The sequence below is a fragment of the Lissotriton helveticus genome, chromosome 7 (genome assembly GCF_964261635.1).
Source record: "Lissotriton helveticus chromosome 7, aLisHel1.1, whole genome shotgun sequence".
NCBI classification, from domain to species: Eukaryota; Metazoa; Chordata; class Amphibia; order Caudata; family Salamandridae; genus Lissotriton; species Lissotriton helveticus.
The window spans coordinates 743,817,224-743,840,677 of NC_136068.1; the positions used below are offsets into that span (position 1 = coordinate 743,817,224).

General features: G+C 46.1%; 1 protein-coding gene across 1 annotated transcript in view; it reads left to right on the top strand.

The window, feature by feature from the left end:
* AFF4 (ALF transcription elongation factor 4) overlaps positions 1 to 23,454 on the top strand; it is a 907,016-nt gene that overhangs the window by 253,823 nt on the left and 629,739 nt on the right. Inside the window, exon 6 of the mRNA XM_078653083.1 lies at positions 8,719 to 8,763. Within this exon, the coding sequence (XP_078509209.1) occupies positions 8,719 to 8,763 (45 nt within the window). The remainder of the gene's footprint in view (positions 1 to 8,718; positions 8,764 to 23,454) is intronic.

Here is a 23,454-nt window from a genome sequence, read left to right on the forward strand (position 1 = left end):
GGCTACATTTGTTTTTTTTGTCTCTGGCGGCCATCTTTGGGCTACATTGGGCTACATTGGGCTACATTGGGCTTCATTGGGCTACATTGGGCTTCATTGGGCTACATTGGGCTACATTTGGGCTCCAACATATATATAGGCCAATGTAGCCCAATATATATTTTTCAAAGTTAATTTTCGTAAAAACCACTGGAGCATATATCTTGAGACATAGCAAAGGCACATCGGGCTACCAGTCCCTACAATTTTGCCAAGTTTCGTGGAAATCCATTCAGCCGTTCGAGCTAAAAGTGAGTCCAACCGCCCTATGGAAATGAAGGAAATGAATGGGTAATTTGTAATTAGCAAATAGCTCATCGCAAACTAGGAATGGTAAAGAATCGCTATTTATTCCTTAAAGTTCGCTATTTAGGAAATGCAAAAAACTTTGATGATACATATGGCGGTTCATCTCTAACAAGATAAGAAGCATAGGGATAGATTTATGATGACTGGCGCATCACCAGGGATGTGTTAGTCATTCTGTGCCGCTGTTCCGTCACCTATGGTGTGCTGCATTTACAATGCGGCGCATCATGGGGCAAAAACAGCACAGATGCGTGATGTATCTGTGCCGTAAAGGTGGCGCATTGCTGGAGTTGTATCGCAAGTGTGATGAAGCTCCAGCAAGGGTCGGGGGTGCCCCTGTCGCAGGGTTTCTGTTCTCACACAGAACTGTGGACAGAGGATTGGAACCTCGGCGAATTAGGGTGTCCCAAAACTCACCTTAGTAATCAAAAACCCCTTAGCAAGCTAGGTACAGTGTCACATTGGATATAACAAACTCTCAATGTTTAGACAATCCAGAATATGAATTTATAGTACCTCAGGATACGTGGAACTCATGAACAGTCGGTCGTTATATATTTCTTAGAAACCAGAACATGGAGTTAAGAAGAACACATGTGTATTTGAAATGTTTATTTACTAATGCCGTCTTCTCAGGCGTAGTATCTTAGATAATACAAGTACACATATTATCAGTAGCAAAATTACCAGCATAGTTACTAGTACATAAAAAGCGAATGGTGACAGTATGTTAACATGCTGTAAATGAATAAGAGTTAGCAACACTTATAAGCAGCCACGGGCCGTGGAGGGAGTTACGGTGGGGCAGGGAGGCGGGGAGGGGGAGGGGCAGGGTGGAGAGGGCTCCACCCTGCCCCTCCCCCTCCCCGCCTCCCTGCCCCACCGTAACTCCCTCCGCGGCTGCTTATATCTCACCCTCCCTAATACACATATTATATTATTTGCTAAGAAGGTCTGTTTGTGTTGGTTTAGGGCGTGCCCATACTTTAGTGTCTTAGATTTGAAGGAATCACATCAGCATACACCAGCTCTCTCTTCATGTGAACCGCATCAACTGTTGTGTATGTGTGTTCGGCAAAGCAATATAAAACCCGCCTCATGCCCAGAATTGGCAGAAGCTGCACTTATGTTATGAGTATGAAGTCGTGGAGATCAGACCTCATAACAATTCTGTATCGTGTTGTTCTTGAAACTTCAGCACTCGCTGTACAGATATAGTTTAACAAGCAAAGCAGATAGTAGAGCAATAACATATTATTCTCATGTAAACCACGATGAACTACTAGGTTGAAAGCTAAAGCAACAACTAAGTGTCGTGTGCAGAAGTTGCAAAAAAGGAAAAATGGCGTTTAAACCGGTAATGAGCCCATGCTAACTTAACACGGTGTAGAGATATCCAGGACCTAGATGACACCTCCCCATGATCCGGAAACGAACTGAATAAGATAATAGAAGTGCCATCTCATGAGAGCAGATTGCAACTTTATATGTGGACGGTCCGCAAGGTAAAACATTAAAAACTAGGAAAATGTAATGCTAAAGAAAAATAAAACAGCCAAGTACTTTATCGAGTCTTAAGCCAATAGGCAAGCTAAATTATAAAAACTTGACAAATAAGTCAATGAATTGTCAATGAAATGCTAGTACTCAGCATATCAAACATGAAAAAGGTCTATGACATAACTGTGTATGCAAAATAAGCTGCAACAGCCTCCAATAGGAAGTCACCGTCTTCATCCGAAAAGAGTTCAGCCATCCAATTTAAAAGCGGAAGAGAACATACGTGCTCTCCCAGCACCGGATCCTCTATCACCATCAGAGGACAGCTCGGTGGGTTTTCAAGAAAGCTCTGTTCCAAGAAAGACTGTGTTGCCGCCAGTAAATTCCAGGGACCAATTAGTCCATGCATCAATGCCACAGCCATAATCCTTTCGCCAGGACAAACCAACTCGTGAGTAATGATAGGAGTCATCAGCTGATTAAAGTCGACGTCAGGAGAAACCGGTCCGCAGAGACACAAATCAATGGCCCAATCGAAATCACAGGTCAGGCAGTGAAATACAGGCTGGACACAGGTGAAGTAGGAGAATCGAAAAGATAATCCATATGCCGTGCTTAATATCGCCAACGGCATTGTGCCATAATATTCTAGCATGCGATTGCGGAACAGTGTCAGCAGCTGCAGGGCGGTAGCTTGCACAGGAGGGACATCCATATTTAAAAATGTAAAAAAGCACAAGAGCGTCCGCTGGTAATGCAAGTAAAAATGGGAATCCACGAAGCAGAGTGGAAAAAATAGAATGAAAGAAAGCAGGGATGACTCCAAAGATTTTCTCAAATGAAGTCACGAGACCACTGGTAACAACTTTAAAAAAGTGCGCCAGGGCCTTTGTGGAGGACGCGTCAAAGATAGTCCGAACCATGTCGCTGAAATGCAAAGGCGAATCAGTATTTAAAAGGGTCTGCACCTCTGTACGGGTGTTCGCTATGTGAAGCACGAAAGTTTCACGGGCCGAACTCAAGGCCACCTCTCTCTGAGACAAAAGAGCTCTTATTCTTGCCATGCCGTTGAAATGTGCTCCCAAGGTTGGTATTTGTGGCCAGATTGAAAACTCCCTATGTTCATGTGTGGGAGGAAATAGAACATTTCTGCAGCAAATAACCCGTTCACTTACTGTTACGATAAAAGGAATACTTTTAATTAACCCAGAACAATCTTCATTATTGAGCATCAAATAACTACCATTTTCCAACAACTTGAACGTGGGGATGATAGCAGGAACTGGCGTGCCTTGCAACACGCAAGCCATATTTGGTCGGTGTTTGTTGCATGAACCGTGTAACTGTATGTGCCTACACATTAGTGAATGATCTGGCGTCTCAGTGCATTCCTCTCCATTCAGATAAACTTCTTGATCATCTTTGAAACATCTGTATGTGTATGGAAGCGACCAGACCTCATGAAGAAAAGCACTACCTAAAGGTTCATAACGACCTATTGGTATATATTTCATACAATTTGAAAACTTATATAAAGCAAAAGGCAGCGTTATTAAACCGTGGATAAGGCACGTTGCCAAAAAACCCGCAATCCTCTGCTGATGTCACTGAGCATGTCATGAATGATGTAATATGTGACATCATCAGCAGTGGATTACGGGTAATAGTATCTCTAGTTTACTCCCCTATAGCTGTCTTTCTTTTAACATAAGTGTCTGTTTCCTTCCCTTATACTTACTGTTTTTGGTTCGCTTCTAGTTCGCGTACCGGCGAGCGAACTGGGAAGCGAACTACGAGAAATAGAGGTTGGCACAGTTCCAAATATTGTACCAATTTTTTAATAACGGGGAGGTAGTTCTGAAAAGAACTTTTTTTTTTATTGTTTTTGTTTTATATTTTTTTTATTTTTCTGAACATTTTTTTACTTTTTTTGAATTTTTCTGAACAGTTTTATATTTTTTTGGGTTTTTCTTGCAGGGGGCAATGAAAACGATTCATTGTAAAGGGCTCAACAGGAGCAACAAAACAAAAAAAAAGTATTTATTATTTGAGGCGTTTCGTACAAACTTGCATATGATAGTCAATAGCTCTGTTGATCAGAGTGATGCTTCTTTCTCCGTAGCAAATGAATCCATTGCAATGTACGCAGACGTGTTTTACTTCATGAAATCTCGTTTGAATATTTGGCACCATCTCCCTGCCCTCTGGTCCCGTTACTTCCGGTACAACAGATCTTCTGGCCATAATAGGGAGATTATCTAGGTCGTTACGAAACTGTGCAGCACTGTAGTTGTTAGGATGCCACCTAGTCATATGGCGATGCATTGTGTAGTTTCCGAAACTGTATTTTTTGTCGGTCCCTCTGGACAGTCTATCTTGACATATAAGGCAAGTTACGTATCTTGCATTTACTTTTTTCTGACCTTTGGGAATTTAAAAAAATTGCCAAATGAAGTTTTCTTTCCGGTGAGACGTCCTGGGCTCCTCAGGCAAAAAGTGCCTCTCTTCGTGCTCGTCGTCCTGTTCTTCTTCTTCCTCTTCTTGCTGAATTATAACTTGAGCAGGTGGTCCACTCTTCCTTGGATGTGGTGGAGGTGGTGGGGAAGCACCAGCTGAAGCTACTAAAGAAGCCATTGCTCACTGGTAACAAAGGGTCTTTCTCTCACAAAGATGAAAGTCAGAGTGAGGAAAGAAGGAGGGGTTTTCATCATTTGGGAAAAACAATAGTTCTCAACCAATGAAAAGTGTTCATTTTAGATTATATGACCTAGTCTTACATCATTAGGAAACCAAAAGCGAAATGAACCAATGAAAAGTGTTATTACCAAGTCACATGACCTGCTGTGTTTACGTTAAGCGCTTTGCAGGGCCTCCAGGTTTGCTTCCAGAAACCTGTGCTTTGCGACTCGGTAAGCGTACCAGTTCGCTAACGTAGCACGTCATATGACGTATCACGCGACAACGCGAAACGTCATGCGGACGGGAGGCGTCACGATGTTGTTTTCTAACGCGGCAGTTGCGGTAAAGAAACATTTACCGGCTCGCGGTCTATTTCGCGGCATCAAGGTCAGCTAACGGGAAGCTTCCCGATTCGCGAAGCGGGAACGAAGAAAAAAAAATATTTAAAATTTTTTTTATTAATAAACATATAAAATATATTTTTGGATTTAAAGAAGAATACATTTTACAGCTACAGATATTAGCTGTTAAAAAACCAATGAAATTCACTGAAAAAACCATAGGTTATAGACCATATATAGTTAGGAATTAGCATTTACAAAACCTTGAAAATTCACTGAAAAAACCATAGGTTATAGACCATATATAGTTAGGAATTAGCATTTAGAAAACCTTATTTTACTCACACAAAACCATTGAAATTCCATATATAGTTAGTTGCACTAACTATATATCGCGCACCCGCAATCCACTGCTGATGATGTCACATATTACATCATTCATGACATGGTCAGTGACATCCTGAATGACCCCATTAGCTCCCGCACCAGACGAGAAGCCCGTTCTCCACGCTCCAGCCAAGCAATTAACTTCCCGGCCTTATCCCCGTGTTCATACACTCGGCTTTGCACATCATTATGGTGCGGAATCTCTCTCCTCTCTCCTCTCTCCTCTCCTCCTCCTCCTCTCCTCCTCCTCTCCTCCTCCTCTCCTCCTCCTCCTCTCCTCCTCCTCCTCCTCCTCCTCCTCCTCTCCTCCTCCTCCTCTCCTCCTCCTCCTCCTCCTCCTCCTCTCCTCCTCCTCTCCTCTCCTCTCCTCTCCTCCCCCAAACCAAGTCACAAAACTGAGTCCTCCACCCTCCCACCCTGCACCCCTGCATGAAGCTAACACTAATTCCCAACTAGCAGTGTGCCTGTCGCCCCTAATCTAATGTTAACTAAACGTAGAAAACAGAGGAGGGCCAACGGGCGGATCCGCCTCCCCCGACCCACCCCCATCGCCACCCCTGCAGTGTTGAATTCACCGACATAGTACAAGACATTACCAAGCAGGGGATCTAATTACACGACCCATGCAATCTCGCAACAACTTACGACGGTTTAAACCCCATTACGTTCCATATTAATGAGTTCATAGTTCCTCCGCCTCTTCTCGGTCTTGGTTCGAAGTGCCAGGCATGTGAGTACTATCCAACCAGTCAGCCACCACATCAGGATGGTCAAAAAAACAGGCCTTCCCGTTGAGTTCCACCCTGGCCTTTACAAAATTAAGGGTCTTTTTAAGGTAAGCATTAATAAAATGCCTGTCATGCAATTGTAAACTGTCACCTCACGGGCTGTTGAGGGCTAACGCTCAGTAAAAGAGGGCACATTTGAGAGGATGTAGCCTAACGGCTAGAATGGTTAACCTCGAAGCTGGGGAACAGAGTTCGAGTGTTTGCAACGACCCTAAGCATCCTGTGATTCTGGACAAATGACTTAATCTCCCTGTGCCTAACAAAAATAAATGTGTCCATCTGTAATGAAACTGGTGCTCGTGTAAAGCACTCTGATACCCGATATCTTCGGGTCAAGTTTGTTCTATATAAAACTAAATTAAAAAAAAAGTGTGTGTATGTATATCGTTCTTTTTTTTTGGGGGGGGGGAGAAGACCCCCCCCATGCGCCCTAATTTAATATCCTTTACAACCCAATACCCTACCCACCCTAATCCCCAAAGATGCCCTTACTACCCAATACCCATATCTAGCCCTAAACCCTAAAATTACCTTTACTCCTAAACCCTAAAAATACCTTTATAACCATATTCTCCTAAACCCTAAAATACATTTACCACCCTAAACCACTAACACACACACACACACACACACACACACACACACACACACACACACACACACACACACACACACACACACACACACACACACACACTTTTATCTTATAAGCGTGGTATAGGGATACGTGGTAAATGCATATACTATGTAAACAAATTCATGGTACAAAATGCGTGGAAGACTGTTTCCCATTGATTGCTCTCAATGAGGAGGAGGGCGTCTGACTAAGGCTCTGTGTGCGCTTTCAATTGCAAAGTGTGGCAGGACCTCATTGCGCAGCAATCCCGTAACCCAGTGTTCAAGGAACACCAATGAGGTGTCCTTCTCTAGTCGTTCCGGGAACCCACGAACCGCAGATTACAGCGTCCGGATCTCCCTTCTATGTCTTCCAGGCACTTGTCAAAGTGGCTGGGCCGATCCAAGAGATTGCATGCAGTAACTGCCACATCCTTCACCTCGTGTGAGCACCAGTACCTTTACTTCAGTCTCTCTGGGGCACTCACATACTCAGTAGATATCCACGCACAGCAGATTACCTTAATGGTGATGGCTTCCATTTTGTGCTCCAGGGTCTGCTTAGAGTTCTTGATCTCTCCCAGAATTTATGAGCCCTAGGGTTTTGCTTCAGAAGTTGGGGATGCACTCCCTCTGCTCCCTCCCCCCTCCCCTGCGGCAGCAAAGTGGTCCATGCATAACTGTCCAGGCCAGTTGGCTCTCCCCCAGCCGCTTAGCCAGCCCCTGGGCAAAGGGAGGGCCCTGCCTCGTCCAAGGGGCCCACAGGACACGAGCACCTCCGCCAAAGCCCTCCTTCCAGTCCCCACCGATAACAAGGACGGGGCACTCCATGCATCAGGACAGGACATGGGCAACCCTCACTGCTCCCAGGCATGAGATCCATCGGCCCGAGATCCTGCTCCACCACGTCACTCGGCGGCCTGGTTACAGAAATGGGAAGAGAAGGCCTCAGTCAGTTCCCAAAGAGTCGGCCCTGGTCTACGGCTGAAGCTGCGCAGGCTGCTCCTCACATACTTGCGACCGCCCGCAGAACCAGGCCCCAGCTCAAGATCAGTCCAGGCCCCTAAGCGCCTCCTCGGGCCTCTCCAGCTTGTGCCTGGTCAGATGCTCTGCAGCAGTATAGGGCAGCGCAGGGCTCTGCGACTACCCGGGCAGTGATTTCTAATCCACGTGCCCCATGCGCCAATCAGGCCTCAGTTCCACGGCGCAGGATCGGCAGTTGCTTCAGCCTGCTCCTCATCAAAAGTACTAAACTAAGTGCTAAGTAGCCCCCCCCCCCCCCCAATGCCCACGAGTAGGGCAGCAGCCCTCTCAAAGTCAGACAATTGTATAGTCCGGCAACAGGAAGGATTAAGTAGAATTATTGCGGGCTGTTGGGGAGCTCCTCTCTGGCACATCTGGTCAGCCATCTTGCTTGGCCACGCCCCCTTCACTTGCTCTCTTGAGCGAAAAATATGTTTTTCAAGAGAAGTTGCAAAGGTGGTTGTGGCTGGTGCCATGCGATACATAGGAAGCAATGCATTAAAGTGGTACACAGATCTAGAATGTATTAAAGTATCAGTCAAGAGAGACCACATTTATGGAGCTTTAGTCCAGGTAACTTTTGATTCTGGATAGAGCTATTTGAAAGCCAAAGGCTGCCATGGACAACCGTTGGCTAAATGATAGCAGTAGCCCAGGATCGACATTGTGTTAAAGAATATATTGTTGGATAAGTTCAATTATTAGGCCGCATGAAAGAAAACCGTCAATATTGTTTGGTTTAATCAGAATGCTAATGTGTTTTTTAGCCGGAAGTATTGGGACAACTTTGACTTGGTTGGCTGATGTGTCTAAGACAGAAATGAGGGGTGAGGGATGCTCTCGGCAGTTGCAAATGTTTGTCCCACTCATGTTAAGAAGTGTTTTAACTATGTTGCTCCGATAGCAGACTGGGAATTGCACTATAATAATGTTTTGATTATTTTTGAATTCCAGTAATTCGCAGTGTTCACTAATAAAAGATCAGTAGAATTTATTATTTCATTAGTTAACTGCTGTGATTTGATATTTTTTAATAGGCTTCTGGATCTGGTGATGTGAGCTGTGTGGATGAAATCCTTAAAGTAAGTTATTTTGATATTTTATTGCCTTTTAAATATTGAGTGGTTCTAGTAACTTGCATAATTCATTTTAGAAGTACAGGGGTATTTCACCTCAATGCCTGAAGTTTCTCTCCTTTGTTATAATAATTTAAAAGGTTTGATTGAAAGTATTGGCTTTCCCTGTAAACTTAAACTGATAGAACAGGGGGTCTCCAACCTGTTCTAAGAGCTACTTCTGATCATTAAGAAGCATTGTGAGCTACTGAAGGGTAAACAAGTTGTGCATTGTTACCATACACCACCAACTTCGTTGTCTTGAATGGTAATGTCCAAAGAGCCAGATACTATGATTTGAAAAATTACTTTGGGGATGTATGAACATGTGTACGTATGAATGGGAAATGTGTGTACGGGTGACTGAGCCTGTGTCACATGTATTTGTGGCACATGACGTGCCTTTCGTCATATGTGGCACCGTTGCATGTATTACGCAACTGGGAGAAAATCAAAGTGCAGAAAAATGTTCTGCAAAAATGTTCAAAGTATTGAACATTTTTCTGCACTTGAAGTTTTGTTCCACTTAAAATAATTGCTGCATTTTTCAGTTATACATATGGCACAGTGTCCACTAGCAATTGGGAGCAAGAGGCCTTCTGTTTGTAAATACAAGACTTTGGAATGCAAGAAAACTAAAATGAAGAGTTAACTTAATCATTAAGGTAACTTTTAATTTTATTCTATTTAAAAGCATTTAGAAACCTAATTTTGTTTTCAATATTCAGTAGCCAAGGACTTTTTGTTTAAGAGTGAAATATCTTGGTGATTTAGCTCTTCAAATCTGGGCCCCAGCCTGAGTCATAAATCTGACCGAGCACTGCTTATTATCAGTCCCTGCAGCCTGATGAGGATGTAAAATAAACAGTCTTTCCTTAACTTTAAAAGGAAAATGTGACCCTGCCCTTATTTAAAAATGAACTCCAGGCTGAGAGCTACTCGGATGGTATTTGAGAGCTACTGGTAGCCCGCAATCAGCTGGTGATAGAACAACAATAGTTTGTAACTTAAGTCTCAATGTCAAATGGAGTATGTTAGGATGCAGTGCTCTTTTCCCTTCTTTTGTAGCAATTGCGTTTCTTCAAATTTGACAAATCTATCTTAAGTTCATGCAGAATGTAATCAATGTCTTTATGGGTAGAATTCTTGAAATTGTGTTATGTCTCAGGTTTAAATGTTCAGTTTCTGGCTAGCTTGCGCAAGTGTTTGAAGTCTATGACCCACTTGGTTAAGCAAAACATTGTTTGATAGCGTAATATATATATATATAATTCACAGTTTCTGTAAATGTTGATGGTCTGTTAATTTCGCTTATGTTCAGTTTCACAGTTTGATCAGGAATATTGCTTCGAGCAGGTCGTAAAACTTCTCTGTAATTTTAAAGGTGTCTGAAGCACTTGGATGGGGCCTCACCAGCCAATCCCTTTTTTGTTCAACATACACATTGTTTCAACTGCAACCTCTGTTTCTGTTTTTCTTCAGTCTAATGACAGGGTTGGTCTAGTGCAGGGGCAAATTTCTCTTCTAGACACAAGCCCAAAATGTTGTAAGAATTTCAGATGAAAAAGCAAAAGAACATTCCTTCATGTTGCCGTGTACCAACTCAGTTTAGTTTGTGAGATTTGCATGTTAGACTTTGACCTGTCATATTACAGTCGACCCCAGCTCTTCTATAAATTCAAGAACACCTAGTCTTTTTTGCAGATATAAAACAATTAAGAATTTTAGAACACATTTTTCCAAGAAATGGGCTAAAAAACAATATGTTGTTGCTGCTCATGAAATATTCCAGTACTTTGTGGTATTCCGAATAACAGTCCCAAACAAAATCTGACTTTTTGTGAACCGTTGTATGTGAAGGTCAGGGAGCCACTGACGTCCAAGAGGAAGTCGACACCAGCATTTGATACTGAATAGCTGGAGCCTCGAGGTTGACCGAAAGAAATGTTTACTCAAAGCCAAAATTGTTGCACTTTTGCAAAAGGAAAAAGTGACTTCTAGTTTTTGAAGGGTTTTCTGACCCCACTAAGGTCAACAGAGTAGAAGGTAGTCCAGGAAGAGAACCTGGAGCTCGAGCCTCCGACTAAGCATAAACCACACAAGAGTGCTTCTCTGAGGACAGTGGCAACTTTGAAGATGTCTCCTTCAAAGAACAGGGTGCACATGAGTAGTACTGCTAAGACTTCAAGGCTGACTCTCCGGAACGTCCTTTGGATGGTCACAGCCACCTAAAAAAGCATCAAAAAAGCCTGTTGAGTCCCCTCAGAAACAGACTGTATCTACCAGCAAAGCTTGCCATGAAAAAAGGAAGGCTTTAAGTGTAAAGAAACCAGCTTTAGTACCTCCAACACCACCTATGAAACTGAAGCATACCTTCAAAAAACCTACTTCTGCTCCGCTGTTAAGCAGCTCGTCGACGACACTACCATAGACAAAAAAAATCCTCTCCTGAGGTGATTTTGGTAACGACGACGGCTTCTACAGTCAACACGCTGACTGTATCCGCAGCGTCTATGTCCTCGGCGACGACATAATCGATGGGTCACGTACCCTTATCGTCGAGGCAAACTGTGTCTTCAAAGTCTTCCTTGTTGTCGAGAGGTCCACTTCCGACAATGACCCACCTGTCGACGACACACATCCCGTCGACAGAGACCTCGCTGAGGACTGCATCCACAAGAGAAAGCTTGTCGAAGGCTTAAGTGTCATTGGTGTAGCTGTCGACGATAATTCCGTCGATGTAGCAAGAAAAGCAGCCTTGGTCGATGAAGGCGATTCCGACGGTATTACATTAGTCTACGGGCTCGTTGACGACCCTGTCGACTAGGAGGGAGTGCACTCCAGCTGGAACTTCGCTTAGTCAGGTGCAGGTTCTGTTGCCATTTCAGTTCCTAGAAGATGATGAAGATGAGTGATCTGAAGATGATAGTTGTGATTAAGTGCCTTCTTTCTTGCATTGGTATGCCCCCATTTTTTTCTGACTGCTGATGTGCTTTGACTGAGTGTGCCCTGGGCTCCTGCCAACGGGGTACCCAGGGCCTGTGTTTCTTCCCTAAAACTGTGTTGAAACTAAAACCCATTTGGAATCTCTGGCCATCTGTCAGGCCCTAGTAAATGGCACCCTAGGTACCCAGGGCATGGTGACCAGAGAAGACCCCCTAAGGGCTGCAGCACTTTTTTGCCACCCTTTAGGGGTCCTGTACCCTGGCACCCACACACTGCCTCTGCAGGCTGAGTGCCTAAGTACAGAACTAAACAAAGAGTCGACATGGCACCCATCCCTGTGTGCCATGCCCACAAACCCACTGCCCTGGCATACATCAGTCACCCCTCTAGCTGGGTGCCCTATGCCAGTGGTGTGTGCACAGGTGCATGAGCCCTGTGCCCCTACAGTACGCAGGGCCATTCCTGGGCACTGTAAGTGCAGTGATGCCATTAAGAGTATATGGTGCTGGGAGGTCGACATTACGAACTCCACAACACCATAGTGGCTACACTGAAGACTGACAAGTTTGGTATCAAACTTCTCAGCCCATTAAATCCACACTGATGCCAGTGTTGAATTTAATGAAAAATGCACCACAGAGGGCATCTTTGAGATGCCCCCTGAAACCAATCCACGTCCGGACTGAGAGGCTGCCTAGGCTGCCACACAGCAGACATGTTGCTGGAGCCCTGGGTGGAGAGCCCCCTGCTCTCTTGGCCCTGCAACAATGCACATCCTGGGCGAGGTGCTAGGTCTCCTCCCCCAGGATGGGCAGGGGGAAGCTTCAAAGGCTTGCCGCCTCTGTGATCTTCTCCAGACCATTTGCTGTACCCAGCAACTGGCCCGCACCAGTCCTGACCCCCACTCTGGCGGGAAGACTGGCGGGAAAAACTACGTCAGGAAGGGGGGGGTGCCAGCCTGATCAAACCCCACCCTTCAGGTGGGGGAGAGGAGGTGAAGCACGACCCCGGGCTCCGCCCATCTTGAAGATGGGGAGCCCTGCCGAATCACAGCTAGTCTCCTGCCCCCCTCCCACAGGAGAGGAGCAGGCTAGGGGGTGTAACCACCCCAGGACAGGGACCTATTGGTCCCTGCCCTTGCCCTACCTGTAACACCCCTAAATTCAGTATTTAGGGGCTCCCTGAACCTTCCATCCGCAGATCACGATACGAAAAGAAGAAAGAAGATCAAGAGCCTGCCTAAACCCTGGCGACTCCAGCCGACAGCAACCTTGGGACACCCAGAGGTCCTGCCTGCCGTGACCCTCTTAAAGACTGGGACTCCCATCAGCAGAGGCTCTGCTGTAACAACACCCCTGGTGTCAGCCAGGAAGCTCCGACCAGCCCACTCAGCACCCACCGAGCCCGGCCTGTGCCCAAGTGATCCAAGACCACAAGCACGTCCCTCGGCGACTGGGACCCAAAGTCCAGTGCCCAAAGACCCTCCTCGACGAACCAGACAACGCCTGCAGACTCAGAAGCAGGGGCCCCTCCAACCGCGACCAGCTGAGGGTAAGTTTTCCCGACACCTAAAGACACCACTGTGCCCGGCGCCCTACGGGCCCCTGTGCCTTCCTGTGGGGTACCTACCTGTGCTCCAAGATCCCAACTTACCTCTCGAAGTGGTGGTCGCCCCTGAAGAGTCTCCGTCCCGAGTCTGCAGCCTTTGTTCTTTTGTTACCTTTCCCATTGAATAACATTGAGCGCCGACGGCTCAAAAGCACCTTGCACCCAGCCGCCCGAGTGCCGCTGGCCGTGCCACCTTTGCCCTATCCTACTGCCCCATTTGCCCTGAGCAAGTGACCAGGAGCCCGCTCCCACAGCCGCGTGGCCTGCTAGCCAGCAGCCACCAACCGGAAGCCCCCTGCCCCTCATTGGGTAACATTGGGCCTAACTACCCTGCACCCTGCCGCCCCTGTGTCGCTGAGGGTGAACCAACTGTACCTACCTGACCCTGGGGACCCCTGAGTCTATACGCAGAACCTTAACTTCACCAGCCGAGTACTCACCTGGAAACCGGTAACTCACTTACCAGTCTTTTGATAACATTGACTGGTTTGACTCGAAAAATCTTCTAAGTGCCTACTTTTGAAAACTTGACATATTCCTATAAAATCAGCCGAGTAACGAATTCCGAAGTACTCACCTGTGGTCAGGAGAGAAGCCAGTACTGTACCTTGTAGCCCAGTATTGAACCACAAAAGTAATCCGAACCGGGTTTACCCGTAATCTGTATTTTCTCCATAGGAATCCGTTGTCTGCTTTTCTATGAAATTTCTTCCAAGTGTCTACTTTTGAAAACTTGAAAAATTCTTTAAAATTTGCACATACCACTGAAACGTAATTACTCACCTGTCGTAAGTTGAGACCCCGGTGCTGGACCTAGGAGCCGAGTACTGGATTACAAAAGTAACAAGATCGTACTTTACCTGCAACCGGAATATTCTCCCATTGTATAACATTGCCAGATTTTCATTGAAAACTTTTTAAGTGTGAACTTTTAAAACGGTTTTATATTCCTGAAAAATCACTACAATAACTAAAACGTTTATAGTAAATTGTTTTCAGTTTAGACCCCAGGACTGAATCTAGTATCCAGTCCTGGAAAGTAATCAACTGTACTTATATGATGAGAACCCATTGAGTTCAATGCTAAAATGTTTAGAATTGTGTTGCCTACTGCAACAACTGTATCTATTGTGTTCACAAAGTATATTGCCTTGCTGCAAAGTACTCCTCTGCGGCCTTTCATATTGAGAACAGTATATTTTGATACCTATTGGTTGTAGAAATAAAACATCTATATCTTAGATATAAAAACAATTGGCCTGGAGTTCAGTCTTTGAGTGTGTGAAACCTTTTGCTGACTGAGTGTGTACAAAAAATGTTTTACACTGTCCTCTGGTACTGCCTTACTGCTCGACCACGCTACCACTATAGAGAGTAAGGTCACACCTGGCTTTAACCTCAGTTATACCTCTGGGGTTTGTGGACTCTATACAAACTGTACCTTATTCTGGTCCAGTATATATATAGAGCCACTTTCTCACAAAAGTCTTTTTGGGGCAGCCTTGAGCCCATCGGACATTAATGTCAAATATCAGGTGGATTCTGATGAAGATGATGGTTATGCACGCCAATATTACCATCTGCAGCAGCAATATCACCAACAGGAGCATCAATATTATCAGCAGAAGATGATGTACCTCCCTTAAAGTCTTATGACAGACCAGCAATTTATGCTGGTGCACTATAAGAGGAGATTTCCTCCAGAGCAGAACATCCAACAGGCTCTTCCTCCCCACCTTTCTCCACCTGTTTCCCCACAAACACAGGTTCGCTCCCCTCTTCTTCAACAGGCTCTTGGGTTTCAGCCTACTACCCAAGTTACCCCTGCCCATGAGTTGATAGCTTCTGATGAGGAAGTATAGAGAAAGAGAGATTCAAGAGGATGACTGGGATTCCTACATCATCCCACTCTGGCTTCTCCATCGCCCCCACAAGCGGATTCACCTCCGGAAGATATAGGGGGTTTCCACAACCTTCTGGAAAGAGTGGTTAAGCGATTTGATTTACCGATGCCTATGCATCAGCAGGGCTGTTTTCTGTATGACTTTAAAGAGCCTTACAGGAAATCTGTAATATCTTTGCCAATTATTGATTACATATGGAAGGAATGGCTGAGAAGAATACAGAATCCAGCAACTGTTCCACCAGTGTTGCTGAGACAAAAAATATAGAGCTCTGGATGATGCTCCAGCTTGCTTTATAGGTCAGCCAAAAGTAGATTCTGCGATATCACAAGCAGCACATCGACGCTAAAGGATGCTTTTTGAAAGCCTGCATCCTGTGCAGCGTCTTCAGTCAAAAAGAAGTAGAAGCATTCTTCTTGGGAACCATGTTCATCGAAGGCAGTGCAGTGGCTGACTCCGACATCGAGGCTACAGAGGTAGGTCATACATCAACGATGCACCCCGCGAACAAGGAGATCAAGAGGGTGCACATAGTGGGCAGAAAAATGGTGACGACCAAAGCCACTCAATGGACAATTTCGCACTCCACCTCACTCCTCAACTGCTATGACCACCAACCGTGAGAGGAGATTGAAGGCGCAAGACTTATTGCAAAACCTTCCTGAAAAGAGAGAGATGGTGAAGACAATCCAGGAGGGGAAGCTCATTTCAGACTTGTACCTCCAATCAACCGGGGATGCAGGAAGACACTGCAAGCATAGTGTGTAGATGGGGACAACATTAAGGAGGCACACCTAGCATAATTGGGTTTCAATTCAGAAGTGCAGTCCTCCATTATAAATTTGCCCTTCACAGGGAATTACCGGTTTGGCCCTTCTATGGATGAGACTCTGCAATAGATACAAAAAGACAATGCAATTGGAGCCTTGCAGTTCCAGGTGTCTTTTAAGAGAGGCACTACACTGACCAAAACACCATTTTTACAGCCAAGTACCTGCTAGACGTCCTTCAGCAGGCAGCACACATAGTGTAGCTCCCCAATGGGAGTGTTCCATTACACCACAACAGCTTTTTACTCCAGTATTGGAGCTTTCATAGATTCACATGCTTGAATCATTCCCCGTTGTTGAGACGGGAGTCTCGGTACATAAAAAAGCAATGCTTAGTAGTATAGCAAACTGAAAAGAGGCCTAGGCCCATTTCCCTTTTGCAACCCATAACCCTTGTTATGTAAAAGAGACCAAACTTTTCCCTGAGCCAATCAGAGCTCCTCACCCTCCTGAACACTCCTGAGAGAACCTTTTGCTCCTCAGATTTTCTATCGCACGTTGTGCTAGGGAATCTCCTTTGAGCTCTGCTCAAACTCTTCGGTTTCATACTCAATTTGGATTGGATCTGAGAGTTTTTCCTTCTCCAGATTTAATGATTTGAAGTACTTCATACTGTTTCTCCTTCTTCTACCATGGCTGACAAGGAGAAAAAAGGAGTATTTAGAGCTTGTGCCACCTGCTCTAACAAAAGGTCCTTACAGACGACCCTCAAAGACTGCATCTACGGCCTTTATTCAGACCATCAGGCAAAGGATTGCAAGGTATGTCTTACCTTTTCCAATAAAACTTTGAAGGATCATGAAGGAAGGCTTCTACTCTGGCTTCAAAAGGTGAAAGCTAGGAAGGAGATCATATCTAGTGACAGGGAGGAGGAGTCTTCTTCTTCCAGGAGATCTCAGAAAAGGAGCAGATCTCCTCAGTCTCATACCTCAGGTGAAAGGCCTGTGAAGGCCCTTAAAAAGACCACCCCAGGGTCTTAAGGGCGCAAAATCTCCTTCAGGCAAAGAAAAGGAGAAGGTTCATGCTTCGTGGTAATACATACAAAGAAAACTAGTTCAGAGCCCTCAAAATCTTCCCCTAAGGTAAAGATTACTGTCAAGAATTCATCCTCCACACCTTCTGAGGAAAAAGTGGAGAAATCTATCGTTGACTGGAGCGTCGACTAGGAAAATGACATCGTGGAAAAAACCTGAGGTGAAAGCGACTTTGAAAGCTTTATCTCCGTCGACAGTACCACCGTCGACGACAGTGTCGAGACAGACTGCGTCGACGACGGCTACAACCACGTCGTCGACGGTATCGTCGACGACAGCAGTGGCCATAGGATCGTCGACTGCAACGACGACTGCGGTAACGTCGACTATGATATAGTCAACTGTTTCTACAGAGCCCGTCGACTAGGAAAACCCCCCCAGAAAAGAGGTTTTTGGCCTGGAAGAGGACAATTACACCAGAACTTACCTCTCCCAGTAAGGTGTCACCTCTGGTACCATCTCACCTTCTGGAGTGTAGGAAGGTGGATATCTGATTATATGGTTACCCCAACTTTTTGCCTTGTGTTTTGATGGTTTTCGACTTAGTTGACCTGGGATCCTGCTTTTCAGGGCCCCAGGTTATCTGCTCTTTCTATAAAATGGACTCCATATACGTCAGGTACATATCAAATTGGATATTGGGTCACCTCTGTGAGCCCCTGTATAGTATACCATAGGTACCCAGGACATAGGTGCATCCAAGGCCTACCAGGGGCTGAAGCATGTATTATGCCACCCCTGGCTGGCCATCCAAACTGACACCACAGGATGATCACTCAGCTTGGGTAAGGTGGTGTAATCACCCCTTACTTGGATATAGTATACCTATATATACCCACATATATAGACACATATACACCTATAAGTCACTCCTATGGTAGGCCTCGACAATCCTGGAGTCAGAGTGCTTGGTTTTATGTGAGAGGGTGCCCTAGCATGAGGAGCCCCTCTGCAGATTTCGGAACCATGTCCTTATAGCTATTCTATGATAAAGCCATACCATATACTCTAAAGTGCATTATAAGCCTCGCAGTTAATGCTAACTTTGGTTTGGCTTTATCAAAACATGTTGTGTAAGATGTCAAACACTTTGGAATACTACCCCCCCGCCAATTCTGGCGGCGGGGGTAGCATTCCACCCTTCTAGAGGGAAAAGACATGTATGTTACTGCTTTACCCGGTTAAAGTTAAACAGAGCCTCAGCATCACAAAATGGATGCTGCTGCCACAGACACGAGTCTGACCTCCTGCAGCTGGGGGAAACTCCAGCAAGGGAGGCCTGGGGCACACAAGGTGCTCCATGCATAGCCCGGTTCAAACGAGTTGCTGGGGCACTCAAGACCCGCTCTGGCGCGAAACTGGACAAAGGGAAAGGGGTGTAACCACCCCCTTCTCAGGTCCACCCATAGACATTAGATTATGCTGGAATGAAACTCTGAAATGAAACTCTTGGACTTTCCACATTCTATTTCGACTAGAAGACTGAAGACATCTCCCTTGTGGTCAAGGAGTGGCCACACTTTGCAAACAGGCACCACCAGTAATTTGCCGGTCTGCTTTGTCAACGCTCCAGACGGATCCCGAGGGCTCCCAGACTTCTCTGACTAAGATCCACAGCAAAGCTGAGACCCGTGGCAGACACGAGAGACGTGGGACCGGACACCCTGGGCATCCTGCATTTTGCCAACTGCATCGACTCCTGAGGTAACTCGCAGTTGTGCATTGGGGTACGAGAAGCCCCAGACCCGAGCGCCATTTGCCCTGAAGCTCAGCCCTCCACACTCGCCGCGTGGGGCCCGCTCTTGCATTTCAGCTCAACGCGTCTTCCCGGTTGCTAGCCCGTTGGCTAGTGAGCCCTCCGAAGACTAACCTTTGAAACTAAACTGTTTTCCTGGTTGCTCCAGGCTTGCTCCAGCTTCCCTACAAAGGAGAAGCTCCCCAGACCTTGCTGGCCTGACTTGAAGCCAATCTTCACTTCCTTCGTGGATTGCGTTTGCCAAGGCTTGTTGGGTCCAATCCGGATACCGACCCCACAGTCAACTAGATCCTCGTGGGACAGCTAGAATCCAGCTCCTGGTCGTCGTCGACACCTCCTGGTCCTCGTGGCTGCAGAGACAAGCTTCACCTCTTCACCTGATTGCATCACAACATTGCCTGGTTCCTTCCTGGTCACTGGCTAGTGACCCAGACTCTGTCTCCTCTGCTTTCAGGTTCTTAAGTTCTTCGATCCACCCTTGGATCCACCCGGACACTCTTCCTTTGGCCGCCTGCAGCACTTCTTTTTCAGATCTCCATTGAAAGCATCGACGAAACCCGACAGGAAAAGACACCTATGCCCCCGGCTTCCCTGGGTGAGGTTACTCGAGTACTCCGGTGCTCCTGTTGGTATTGACTCTCCAAGTGTCCTAGTTAAAAGGGGTTTTGTCGTAGTCCATCCGGAAGTGCCCTAAAACAGTAACTTTGTAACTTCTTCGTTCTCCATTATAAGTCAATAGTAACTCGCGACTGTGTTCCCTCACTGCACGCGTCCCCCGTGGGTCTCCTACTCCCTAACCTTTGGTTGTGTAGTGTAGCCCCAGCGATTCCCTAGGCCTATTCACTATTTCTGAAGTGGTTCTTATACCACTTACTTAGTATATGATTTGTGAGGCCCCTAGGGCAAAACTGTATTTGTGCAACTTATCGTATGCTAATTGAGTAACTTGTGATGTACTTCGATCTCTGACCTCATAAAGAGTGCAGAGGGGTTGTGTTAGAAATAAATACATATATATTTGATATATACCTTGTGTGGTGTCCTTTCATTTGGTATTCAAGGGATTATAATTGGTAAAACAGCTTGCTTTACATGCTCTCTGAAGTCTTAGCCTATGACTGCTGGTCCATGCTACCACTAGGATAGCTTGTCTATAAGGTTGACTTTACAACCACCATCAATAAGTGTCGTTTAGACTGGTGCAAGGTGCCCACTAGAATAGTGGACATCATATGTCAGGCTAACTTCTCACATGGAGGAAGAAGATTCGGAAGGGGACTGTCCTTTTGGTTATGCTAGTAGCCCATCTCAGTTGCAGGTGAAGTACCAAGAGGAGGATTCACAGGATGAATATGAACTTCAAGATCGTCCCCAGCAACAATACCACCAGGAGCATCAAGAGGAGATGACGAGTGCGCCATCCTCTTTGTTGAAAGATCTACAATTCATGTTAGAGAATTATAGGAGGAGATATCCTGCACCTCAAGCCTCAAAGGAAATTCCAGAGGCTACGCCTCAACCACGCTCTGTACCAAGTGCACCAGTGCGTAGGCAGGAGATCTTACCGGAGCCCCTTCCTAGATCTTCACCACGGAGATCTGTACAAGATCTAGGGACCACAGATGATGACAAGGAAGGACAGATAACCGACCCTAGCAGAGAGTGGGACGATTATCTCATTCCGTCACCTTCTTCTCCTTCACTGCAGCCTCTCGTTTCTCCACTGGAGGACAGTACAGTTGATTTCGTAACTTAATGAAAAGAGCCACACAAATATTCGCACTTACCATGGCAGAGGATAAGACTGAATGTTTCTTGTATGACTTCAAGGAACCCTATTGTAAGACAGTTCGATCCTTACCGATTGTAAGTCCTCTCTGGGAGGAAGGCCTGGAGGTCATGGAAACACCAGCTACAGTGACTCTGGTGCTCGCCAGACTGGACAGAAAATATAAAGTGCCTTCAGATGCTCCAGCTTGTCTTTTAAGCCGGACTCCGTTATTACCTAAGCAGCTCAGCAAAAGTCAAGAAATCAGTCCGCTCCTATTACGGCACCTCTGGACAGAGGGTAGGAGGATGGACAATGCGGGGAAGAGATTTTCCTCTGTCTGCCCTGTTAGTGAGAGCTGCGAATGCCCTGGCCATTCTGGGGAGGTACGATAGGCACATGTGGTGCGACCTTTCTCCTTACATAGACCGTGTACCAGAGACGGAGAGACAAGAAGCCAGAAAAATTCTGCAAGAGGGGGAGAGGACTTCGGCTGAAGTCATAGATTGTGCTATGGACATAGCGACCACAGCATTCAGATCTCTGGGAGGAGCTGCAGTACTTCGCAGACAAGGATGGTTGAATAAGATCTTGGACAAGCATATAGATGAAGCACTGCAGAGTATCAAAAAAATACGGATACAGCTAAGTCATTGGCAACTCTGCAATACAGGAAAGTTCCTTTTCGAGGCTCTAAGGGTAGAGGTCAGTCATCTTACAGGGGAGGATACCAGGAAGGTCGATATTCCTCTTACTCCACCTCGTCCCAGCCCTACCGTCAACAGTGTACACAGCGCCAGTCAGGAGGCTACACAAAATTTACTCAGAGGTAAAGGAGGTAGTCCGGGGAAAGACAACACCTGACAACACCCGACGACAATGACCACCTACATATTCCGGCTACACCGATTCCTCTGATATCACATGTTCCCCTGGGTGGAAAGATTGGTCATTATTTCCAAAATTGGCAACCGATAGCTACGGACCAATGGGTCCTCAACATTATTCAATTCGGCCACACTCTAGAATTTCTACAGAAGCCCCCTCGTACACCGCTGATAAATCAGAAGGTCAAGCATTTACATCAAATGAGGAAGGAGATTCGGCAATGCTCCGAAAGGGAGCAATAGACCCGGTGCTGAACTCCTAGAGGGGTAGGGTGTTTTACTCTCGCTTTTTTATGGTCAAGAAAAACATTCTTCAATGGCGTCCTATTCTAGACCTCCGATCCCTAAACACCTATCTCAAGAAGCAATCTTTCAGGATGGTTTCTCTTCAAGACATCCTTTTACTATTGGATACAGCAGACCATATGACCACATTTGACCTACAGGATGCGTACTTTCACATGCCCATCCGTCTGTGACGCAGGCAGTACCTTCGGTTCATGGTAGCCGGAGAACATTACCAACTCAAGGTACTACCTTTCGGCCTGAAATCAGTCCCAAGGATTTTTAAGAAATGCCTGGTGCCAGTGGTGGCTGTTCTAAGGAAACCGAAACACCAAGTATTTCCTTACCTCGACGACTGGTTGGTCAAGGCGCCAACAGCAGCATTGGCCCGATCGTCAACAGCGGCTTGTCTGGAGTTGTTTGCCAGTTTAGGTCTGACTTTAAACAAGGAAAAATAATCACTTCATCCAACAAAGAGCATCACTTTCTTGGGGGCAATACTGGATACAGAGAGAAACAGGGCGTTCCCCTCCAAAGAAAGGCAACAGAAGATTATATCTCTCTTCCAAGACTTTACAAAAAGGTGTCATTCAGTATGCAAGTACAAGTCATTGCTCGGAACAATGTCATCTTGCATTCCCCTCGTACCTTACTGCAGGTTAAGAATGCATCCGCTGCAAGACCAACTAGATCTACAGTGGCATCCAGCGGATGGATCCTTCGAGGATATAGTTCAAGTAACTGCTGTCATGGTTCAAGCGGCGACATGGTGGACCCGAAGGCGGAATGTCTCGCAGGGTCTTTCATTCCTTACAATGCCAGCCCCATTGATAGTGACTAGCGATGCGTCCCTGGAAGGATGGGGAGCGTTCCTTCAAGATCTTCAAGTCAGCGGCCGCTGGAAGTTGCTCGAGCAACGACCTCACATCAACTTACTAGAACTCACAGCAGTCCGCTTGGCTTTGCTAGCTTACCTACCAAGGATAAGAGGGTCATCTGTGTTGATAAGAATGGACAACACAACTGCAATGCACTACTTAAAGAAGCAGGGAGCAACAAGATCACTCTCCCTTTCTCAGGAAGCCCAGGAAATATGGGAATTGACGCTGCAACACGGGATATCCATGACAGCAGAACATCTCCCAGGGGATCAAAACATCAAGGCAGATACTCTCAGCAGGCTCAAGTCCTCCTGTCACGAGTGGGAGTTAGACCAGGGGGTCCTGGACAACATTTTTCAGTGATGGGGAGAACCAACAGTAGACCTCTTCGCAACAGCAGAGAACAAGAAATGCTGGTTCTTCGCAAGCTGGCTTTCCCAAAGGGATCTTGGGGGAATGCGTTTTCGATGGCATGGTCAGGCGTCTTTGCCTACGCTTTTCCTCCAATTCCCCTGGTGCCGCGAGTGCTTGGGAAGATCAAGAAAGAACTGTGCAGACTAATCCTGATAGCCCCATGGTGGCCCAGACAACACTGGTTCACGGAGCTTCTATTGCTCTCAGAGGTCCATCCGATTCGCTTCCAGCCAATACCATCGCTTCTAACGATGTCCCAGGGACAAGTGCTCCATCCGGACCCGAAAGCCTTGCGCTTAGCGGCCTATCTCTTGAGCACTGTGAGATTCAGCATCTAAACATCTC